This window comes from Miscanthus floridulus, chromosome 10 (assembly GCF_019320115.1).
Source record: "Miscanthus floridulus cultivar M001 chromosome 10, ASM1932011v1, whole genome shotgun sequence".
Taxonomy (NCBI): Eukaryota; Viridiplantae; Streptophyta; class Magnoliopsida; order Poales; family Poaceae; genus Miscanthus; species Miscanthus floridulus.
Genome location: NC_089589.1, coordinates 24,571,099 through 24,581,808, shown reverse-complemented (window position 1 = coordinate 24,581,808; position 10,710 = coordinate 24,571,099). Strand labels below are relative to the sequence as shown.

At 45.6% G+C, this 10,710-nt stretch overlaps 1 protein-coding gene across 1 annotated transcript; it reads right to left on the bottom strand.

The window, feature by feature from the left end:
• Positions 1-8,499: 8,499 nt before the first annotated feature.
• On the bottom strand, positions 8,500-9,267 carry LOC136488236 (uncharacterized). The gene is made up of 2 exons (XM_066485238.1): positions 9,157-9,267; positions 8,500-9,069 (listed from the first exon to the last, which is right to left on the bottom strand). The coding sequence occupies exons 1-2, from the start codon at positions 9,265-9,267 to the stop codon at positions 8,500-8,502; spliced, it is 681 nt and encodes a 226-aa protein (XP_066341335.1).
• Between the last annotated feature and the right edge of the window lie 1,443 nt (positions 9,268-10,710).

Genomic DNA, 10,710 nt, shown 5'->3' with positions numbered 1-10,710 from the left:
CATACATGATCAAATGAGTTTGCACCTCGCTGTCTCGGTGGGCTTTCAGGTTCTTGCAACGAGAACATGGACATATGGTTGTCATCCGCTTCAGTCTCTCACGGTGAGCTTTACCAGCAGCAATAAACTTCCTTAATTCAAAGAGGTACCGCGGATCATTCACTCTATCGATCCGGTACATCCATTCTGACCTATCCATCATACCTGCGAACATTATCCGTCACAATCAACAAATAAAGAAGAATTAGGAGAAATTGATGATTTTTACGTCCAAAATCATGAAAAAGAGAGGAAATAACGATGTGAAAGATGAAGCATGCATCTATGATGAATCTAAGGTTAAAGAAATACATGACATCATTTTTTCCATTAAAATTGATCTAGATCTAGATATAGATCTAGAGAGAACTCTAGGTGATGGAAATAGAGAGAGAGGATGGAAGGAGAGAGGGGGAGCCTTTATGAACCTCTTATGATGTCCTCCTCCCTAAAATCCAAGCCCTTCAACTCAAATCAAAAGTTTCTTCAAATTTTAGGGCAAAACCTCCCCCATGAGTTTGAGAGAGAGGAAGACCCGTGGAGAAGACGAAGGGGCGGCGGTGATTATTTGTACAGGCTTTACCGTGGCGGGCAATATAAAGCGCCTGCCGCAGGAAATGAACTCTTTACCGCGGCGGGCAGTTTAAAGAGCCCGCTATGGTACATCGTATTAACCGCGGCGGGTGATTCATACTGCCCGCCGCGGTAAATAACGATTTCCTACGGCGGGCAAATAAGGTGGCCCGCCGCGGTAAACCATTTTCCCGCAGTGGGCGCCTCGGTGGCCGGCCTCGCTAGCCGGCCACCGGTTAACCATGGCGGGCAAAAGAGGTGCCCGCCACGGAGCCCATTTTGGCCACGCTGCGCAAATTGATTCCTGTAGTAGTGGATAGAGCCGCCCCTACAGTGGAGTGCTGGAGACGCACGAGACCAGCCGCCCCTACAAATGAAACAGTAGGGGCGGCTGGTGATACGAGCCGCCCCTATAAATGGGTTGGATTTATAGGGGCGGCTCACTCACTAGCCGCCCCCGGTATTATTATTTGTAGGGGCGGCTGGTGATTGAGCCGCCCCTACAAATGCCCTACGTACAATACCGTCACCCCCAAAATATCTGCTGCCCTCGTTTCTCTCTCTCTCCATCCTCCACAGCCCCCGTCCTCTCTCTCCATCCGCCGCCCCCGTCCTCTCTCTCTCCACCGTCCTCTCTCTCTCCATCCGCCGCCCCCGTCCGTCCTCTCTCTCTCTCCATCCGACGCCCCCGTCCTCTCTCTCTCTCCACCGTCCTCTCTCTCTCCATCCGCCGCCCCCGTCCGTCCTCTCTCTCTCTCTCCATCTGACGCCCCCGTCCTCTCTCTCTCTCCACCGTCCTCTCTCTCTCTCCATCCGCCGCCCCCGTCCTCTCTCTCACCATCCGCCGCCCCCGTCCTCTCTCTCTCGCAACTGCGCTCCGCCCGTGGCCACCTCCTCCCCCGTCGCGACGCCCGTCGCGCTCGTGGTTTGCTCCGCTGTTCGTGACCTCATCAACCATGCGCGAAGAGCGCAGCTCCTTCCCCGTCCACAACGATGGCACTCCGGATCTCCTCCCCTTGCTCGACGACGGCCCAAATCTGCCCAAACCTTGCTAATATTTCTTTCAGTTATTGTAGTATTGTTCTCACAATCCTGAAGTCTTGCCTGTTGTTTCATATCCTTTGTTTATTTTTGCAGATGGCTGGGAGGATCCTAGTAACGCGACCAACATCTTTAGCTGATTTTACCAAGAGGTATAGCTGTTCTTGAAATCAGTAAACTTCATTACCAGCGCTCTTTCCTTTATTTGCAAAATATAGACTGATATTTTGAGTATTTTAGTTCTTAGGCGCATGGAGGACCGAAAGTTCCTTAAAGTATCTTTGAAATTCTAGTACCATGCTGTTGAAAATTCAGAATGCTTGTCTTCTGCCCACTCTCATGCCATCATAGTTTAGATCTTGTGCTTTAGGTTTATTTTTCTTGTGACTTGTGGTGATACAGGATGGTGCGACTCTAATGCATTATGCTGTCCAAACAGCATGTAGTCAGACCATAAAGACACTTTTACTGTAAGAACGCATTTGTGGATTATTCAATAAGAACACATCTATGGTATACTGAATGGTTTGCTTTGAAATATTCCTTTAATAATCACATGATATCATGTTGTCATTCATTCTTCTCAATTCTCATTGTGTTTTTCCATAGCATTTTTGGATGCATTTATGGCAGTCTTATGTCCTGTATTCTTCTGAGAACAAGTGCTCTGTTGCTAAACGATGAATAATTTGTCGGTGAACTCCTTTCAGGATGGATTGACCCCGTTGGAGTTGTGCCTCCGGTTGGGTCATGATGTGCGGACGTATGAGCTTATCAAACTACTTAAAAGCTTCCCGAGACAAAAGCAGCATGATTTAGTTTAGCAACTGGAGGGTGTGACCCTCTTGGAGTCATTGAGGTTCATGACATCTTGGCCTGCTGGGAGGCCAGTTTTCAATGTACCATTCATGGAAGCTTTTTCTATGATTTTTCTACGAAAACAAAATTAGATTTTTTATTTTATGATTTTTCTATGATTTACTATGATTTTTCAAAAATTCACCGAAAATAAATAAAAAGCAAAGTTCAAAGGCGCCGGTACTGTAGCAACCACGCAGTACTGTAGCAACCACGCAGTACCGAAAATAGACGGTTTTAGAAAGTTCAGGGGGTAAAACAGACGGTTTCATAGTTGGGGGTGAAGTAGACCAAGTATGAAAGGTGGGGGTTAAGTAGATTTTTTCCTATATATTAAAAGATTTTTTACATGGTCAAGAGGGCCCGTTACGATGAGATCGCCAGAGGGCCTTTAAGATCCTAGGACCGGCAAGCTCCAGAGAGGTTCCACTGCTCCGGTATGGGTAGGGCCCCCCCCCTGGATCCGCCCCTGCTACCACTAGTCAAATATTTTGACAGTTCCTTTTATGCAGAAACACTGAATTTGCGTCTTTAAGGACTACCACAAGTCAAATATTCTGACAGTTCCTTTTTCTTGCATGTGCTGTCTTTAAGGACTTCTTTTTTCCTGCAAACACAAATGCAGAAATGAGAAATTCCGCCATCATCCCTATCAGACCTTCCATACCTCCTACCCAGCTGCAGGGCTTAGGAGCTCATATTTGTGTCCACTCTCATGCTAAACCAAAAAACCTAATAGCCAAATGGATAAGGCTATCAATGTTTTTTTCTTTAAGAATAGGCAAGAAACTGCCTATTATAATTTCTTAAAAAGATCTTACTGATTTAGTTTTTGTTGGCTTGCGCCCTAATATTAGAAAAAAGCTAGAGCACTTTGAGTTTCTCTCTATTAATCAATTGCTACCTAAAGCTTCGACCGTCAAAAGCCGAAGTAATATTGGAGAATCTCATAAATTACATCATCCTAACATACATACTATTGAATACCATTCAGATGGCTCAGACGATGAAACTACTAATTGTTTTATTACTAAATTTGTTTGGCCAGCACAAGCTAAATCAGTTACTTACTCTTCCCTCTAGCCCATTCACAAGAATCAGCATGAGAAGATGAAATTTACATTTGATGTATCCAAGTATGATCGGATTTTAATGAGATGTTAGAAAATGGATACATTATATTATTGCATCCTTTGCCACCACTTGATGAGTTGAAATGTCGTGCATATTGAAAATGGCATAATTTTGCTTCTCATGTTACTAATGATTGTAATGTCTTCCAGAGGCAAGTCCAATCAGTCATATTAATGAAGGCCGATTGAGTTTATCATAGATGTTGATTGATATGAATGCCCTTCCCCATCGATGCTTTTGAATTGAAGAATCTTGTTGTCTTGATTCGGCCTAATCATCAAGCTGATTGAGAAGACCTCGGACCGTGAAATCGAGTTCGGGAAGTCATTGGATGGCTAAGAGAATATTAAAATCTACATCAAATCTTCTGGGCTCATGAGGCAAGCAAAAGCTCCCGTTGGAGAGTAAAAAGGAGATGTCATTGCTATTATCCAGGGTGTTAAACGGCGAAAAACACCAAGGACTATTTCTTTAATCAGTCTAATTAAAATGGATCAAAGACCCCCACGCACCTACAAGCCAAGGCATCCGGAGATTGAAAATTGGAAGGTCAATAAAATTAAAAATTCTAGCAAGGACTCTTTTTCTTGCAAACAGCAAATGGAGAAATAAGAAATTCCGTCACCATCCCTATCAGACCTTCCATATGTCCTACCCAACTGTAGGGCTTAGGAGCTCAGATGTGTGTCCACTCTCAGGTTATCCCAAAAACTTAAAAGCCAAATAAAATCAAGAATACCATGTTGCATCAACATTACCTGGGAGGACAAAGGCGTCAAGCCAACACAACATCGCAGTCGCTTACACAGTCATCACCGATGTTGCCCCACATTGATCCAACCCTTACCATGCAGGGCTAGCCGCCGCAGTCCACTGCATGCCAAGCACCTGTCACGCCATCAGACCCGCTTGTGCTGTCTATTGGCGTTGTCCAACACCTTACTAGCCCTTGTAGGATCTAGGACCTCAATCACACAGTGGATTAGTGGCTAAACGCAAGAAAACGCGAGATCAAACTATGAACACACACAAGAACACAGGAAATGCTCCGAACTGGCAGCTGTCTACAGGGAGAGACAGTGCCCCTTTTCACTAACTGTAATTTGAAGTACAATACACGATATAATATGACGAAGCAACTGTTAAGTAGTGCTATACTACGGCTTTATATCCCAGCCAATACAAGACACATACACAGTAATGAAAAACTGTTAAAACATGGATACAAGACGAGCACATCGTAACTGTTGTTGGCCTGTGTCGTCGTGGACGCGCTCACCGTGCACCAACTGGTCCTCCATTCAAATTGACGTTTCCCGCCCACTGCTGCTGACTTGACTTCACCTGCTGTGTCATTGCACACGTGCACACGCTGGTTTAGCCCAACATACTCCCCCCTAAGCCAGTTGTGTACTCACATCTCGAACACCGATCAGGTGTTTCATCACCTCAAGTTTCCTAGCTGCTAGAGGCTTCGTCAGCAAATCAGCCTTTTGTTCATCTGCGCTCACCCTTTTCACCACTATCTGTCCTCTTTCTATGCACTCTCTGATGAAATGATACCTGGTATCAATATGCATGCTGCGTCCATGAAACACCGGGTTTTTCATCAGGGCAATAGCAGAGTTATTGTCAACAAACATTGTGACTACTCTGCGTGGTGTTGAATTTAATTCTGACAGCAAACTCCTAAGCCAGAGTGCTTGCATTGCTGCCACAGTAGCTTCCATAAACTCTGCTTCACATGAAGATAAAGCTACTGTCTTTTGCTTTTGTGAGCCCCAAGTTATCAAACAACCATTGAGATAGAAAGCCATTCCTGCAGTACTTCTCCTTCCCACAGTATCTGCAGCATGGTCACTGTCTGAGTAGGCAACCAACACCTCTGGATCCCCTCCTTTGGTGTACACCAGCCCATGATCAGCACTACCCTGCACATATCTCAGAATCTGTTTGACTGCATTCTGATGCATCATAGTTGGTTTTTCCATGTGTCTACTGACAATGCCAACTGAAAAAGCCAAATCAGGTCTTGTGTGCAATAAGTATCTCAGACAGCCTATGACACTCCTGTATTCAGTAGTGTCCACCCTTTTTCCCTTTTTGTCTTCATCTAATTTAGTTCCAGGATTCATGGGAACCTTAGTGGTATTGCAACCTTCCATCCCAAACCTAGCAAGAATTTTCTTGGCATACCCTGCCTGCTTCAGAGTGATAAAGTCATCATGCTGTTCCACTTCTATTCCCAGATAGTAGGAAAGCAATCCCAAATCACTCATTTCAAATTCTGCTGACATTTGTTGTTTGAACTTGTCAATTTCACTTGGAACATTACCAGTAATCAATAGATCATCTACATAGACACCCAAGATAATGGCAGCTTCTCCAGCTACTCTATTGTACACTGCTGATTCACTAGGACATTTTGCAAAACCTAGCTTCTTCAAGCTTTTATCAAGCTTGATGTTCCAGGCCCTTGGAGCTTGTTTGAGCCCATATAGTGACTTGCTCAACTTCAAGACACACTGTTCCTTTCCCTTAACTGCATATCCTTCTGGCTGTACAACATAAACTTCCTCTTCCAAATCACCATTCAGAAAAGATGTTTTGACATCAAGATGGTGTACCTTCTACCCTCTATTTGCAGCTAAGGCCAGAATCAGTTTCACTGTATCAATCCTGGCTACAGGAGCAAAAACTTCATCATAAGTCAACTCCATGCTTCTGCACATAGCCTTTTGCAACCAGCCTGGCTTTGTGCTTGACTATTTCCCCATCTGCATTTCTCTTCAATTTGAAAACCCATTTCAAACCAATGGCTTTATGACCAGTAGGTAGCTTTGACAATTTCCAAGTTCCATTCTTCTCAATGGATCTAATCTCATTGTTCATTGCCTCCACCCATTTTGGGTTCCCTACTGCTTCACTGAAATTCTCAGGTTCATCAGATTCAGTAAGTAGTGCTTCTACTTCATCTAAGTCTGCCAACTCTACTTCTTCAGTGTTATCATAAACATCATTCAAGTTTCTGAAATGCTGTGGTTCTTCATCTGATAGATCATCAAAGATCATCTCTAGATTTGATTGCTCCCCCACACTATGTGTGTTCTCAGTTTCCTGCAGTGAATTATCAGTATTGACACCAGCACTTGACTGTGCTCCAGGTGACTGTAGCTCATCTAGCACACTACCTGAACTACCTGCTGACAAAGTTTCATCAGTCCCTGGTTGAGGCATCTCTACATTGTCATCAACATTCACTGTCTCCCAGTCAGTGTTGTTAACAAACATCTCACCTCCAACCTGATCTTCTTCCATTTCATTTGTTGGGGATTCATTCCACCCCCAACTCACTGCTTCTTCGAAGATTGTATCTCTGCTGATTACAATCCTTTTCTGCACAGGATCATATAACCTATGAGCCTTGCTTCCTTCTTCCACACCAAAATATACTAGTCTTTGACTCCTGTCATCTAGTTTCTTCAGGTGTGTTGTTGTTTGTTTTGCATGTGCCAGACATCCAAACACGTTTACATGACCAAGGTGAGGTTTTCTGCCATTCATTGCTTCAAATGGAGTTTGCTCCCCCATAGGCCTAGTAGGCAGTCTGTTGAGCAAATAGACAGCATGTCTAACAGCTTCTCCCCAAAACTTTCCTGGAATCTTCATACTTTTCAGCATGGATCTTGCCATCTCCATAACTGATCTGTTCCTTCTCTCAACCACACCATTCTGTTGTGGTGAGTAGGGAGCTGTCATTTGTCTCTTTATCCCAGCTATTTCACATATACCTGCAAATAGCTTGGACAAAAATTCACCCCCTCTGTCAGATCTCAACACCTTGATCTTCTCCCCAGTTTGGTTCTGCACTTCTGCCTTGTACTTCACAAACACATCCACTGCTTGATCCTTACTCTTGAGCATAGAAACATTCATCCATCTACTATGATCATCAACTAGAAGCATAAAGTATTTGTTCCCAGCTGGTGTAGGAGGGGTGATGGGACCACATAGGTCAACATACACAAGTTGAAGTGGCTTTTCAGCTCTGAAACTTGTAGCTTTTGGAAAAAACTTCCTAGCTTGCTTCCCAGCCAGACATCCATGACAAACCTGTTCAGGATGTTCTATCATTGGCACACCTGTAGCCATCTTCTTCTCCACTAGCAATCTCAGAGACTTGAAATTCACATGACCCAACCTAGCATGCCATAGCCATGCTGGCTCCTCTATTCTTCCCATTAAACACACTGGATCAGCTAACTTGAGTTCAATTTTATAAAGTCTGTTAACTGATCTGTCAATTCTCATCACCAGCTTCCCTGATATTTTATCAACCACTTCTAGAAAATCATCATCAAGTAGAATTCTATGCCCCACTTCTATAAGCTGGCCTAGACTCACCAGATTACTTTTTAGCTTAGGAATGTAATACACCTCATGTAGTAACCACTGACCCTTATCTTTGCATTGAAACAAAACAGAGCCCTTTCCCATGATTTCTACTGCAGAGCCATCCCCAAATCTAACTTTGCCAGTTATATTTCTATTCAATTCCTTGAACTTAGTAGGATCACCAGTCATATGGTTTGATGCACCATTATCTAAGTACCAGACATTACCAGTGTTAAAGCCGCCACCAGTAAGATGCAGTTCTGGAATCACCTTCTCTTCCTTCAGGATCACTGCTCGTCGCCCTCCTGAAGCTTGCAATGGGCCTGGCATTTTCTCGAACAGCTGCGGCTCCTCCGCAACTGTGAGCATCAATGCTGGCTCGACGTTCTCCACCCGAACATGATGAGCCTCCTCGCCGCCTCCCTTCTTCTCCTTTGGACAGCGGTTGGCGTAGTGCCCTTAGTCCTTGCAGTTGAAGCACTGGATGTGCTCCTTGTTCTTCTTGGCGGCGCCGTCGCATCCTGGCGCATCCCCGTGCCCACCACGGCCATGACCTCTCCCTCGGCCCCGACCACCATGCCCGCGCCCGCCACCATCAGGCGACCTGCCTCTCCCCGAAGCCTCTCCGCCTGCCTTGCTCTGCCTTGCTTCCCACTCAGCATGTGTGAGCAATAACTGCCCTTTGCTGTCTGTCTTGGCACCTGATCCCCCAGCTCCCCGCTGGACTCTTTCCTTGAATGCCTTCAGTCTCCCGACTGCTTCTTCAAATAGCAACTCCTTCAGATCATAAAACTGCTCAATTCCTGCCACCACGCTGAGGAAGCGCTCCGTCACAGTGTCGAACAGCTTCTTGACCATGGCTGCGTCATCTAGCGTGCCTCCCAGGTTGTTGTATCTTACCGACATGGCGTTCAGCTTCCCGGCGTACTCATCAATAGGCTCTTCCTCCTTCATCTTCAGTGCATCAAATTCTGCCTTGAGCGTCTGCAGGCGCGCATCACGAACACGATCCGCGCCCACGAACCTCGCCTTCAGGCAGTTCTAGATCTCTTTTCTAGTCTTCTTCTTCGCCACTTGCATGAGTAGATCATCGGGTAGACACTGCAGGAGATGCGCCTTCGCCTTCTTGTCCTTGGCAGTTGCTTTCTCCTTCTCTGCCGCTGTCCGCGCCGTTGATGACTCCGCCTCCTCCGGCTCAACAACCTCCCATACTCCTTGTTCTTCCATGATGGCCTACACCCGGATGCTCCAACTCACATAGTTGGTCGCCGTGAGAAGCGGGTACACCACCCTCCCCCCATCTCCTGCGCCGCCGGTTCCCCCACCGCCGCTCCGAGAGCTCTCGTTCATCTTGGATCAAGCTGAGTATATGGAACTGTGTGATCGTCGGCTCTGATACCAGAATGTAGGATCTAGGACCTCAATCACACAGTGGATTAGTGGCTAAACGCAAGAAAACGCGAGATCAAACTATGAACACACACAAGAACACAGGAAATGCCCCGAACTGGCAGCTGTCTACAGGGAGAGACAGTGCCCCTTTTCACTAACTGTAATTTGAAGTACAATACACGATATAATATGACGAAGCAACTGTTAAGTAGTGCTATACTACGGCTTTATATCCCAGCCGATACAAGACACATACACAGTAATGAAAAACTGCTAAAACATGGATACAAGACGAGCACATCGTAACTGCTATTGGCCTGTGTCGTCGTGGACGCGCTCACCGCGCACCAACGGGTCCTCCATTCAAATTGACGTTTCCCGCCCACTGCTGCTGACTTGACTTCACCTGTTGTGTCATTGCACACGTGCACACGCTGGTTTAGCCCAACAGCCCTGCCATGCTGAGCTAGCCATTGTAATATGATACAAGCCACCAATCCAAAAACATAAACATCTACCTTTGATCGCCATCAAGCTAGTTGCGTGCAACGTAGCTCTCAATAACCTAGTCGCTTCATTGAAGATGGTAGAAATGTCAAGCGGGGAATCAAACTACCATCCGAAGACCTCCTTGCACCAAACACAACCAACTATTGCACATGACCGCTCGTCGCCTCACCATGCAGACCACCTTAGCAAAAGCACTTATGTTGTCCACCACATCTCGCGCTGGCCACTCATGCTAACTTTGCCCTGCCATACCGTACTGTCGCCCAACAACTGATACATAGAAGACATGCCCTTCAACATTGCGCCTATGCTGCATCCACATCCAATCCGCCTTTCACTACTGATGACACCCGCACCTTGAAACCACGATAAAGCCTCCACCCTCCTTAAGAGCATCTCCAAGTGTATTTTTAAACTCACTCTCTAAATAATCATTTGAAGAGCCATTAGAATAAAAATCGCTTTTTATATCTTTTCACCCTCCAACACTTCTATATACCTTGTGCACACTCTAGAGAGACAACCTTGCTCTTCATCTTTGGCTAGCGAGAAATCCATAACAGAGGATGTCAATATTTACAGATCTAATTAAATAAGCTATTGGAGAGCTTTTTTTTTTGCCAAAAATCTCTATTCCTGCCAATAGGGAAGGATATAGAGAGACTCTTGGAGTTTGTCTACCATCGGCTTGCAAAGACTGCTGCTACCAGCGGCGGCGGCCTTCCACAGCGAGCACCAATCCATCGCACACATGTGGCGTCTGAACCG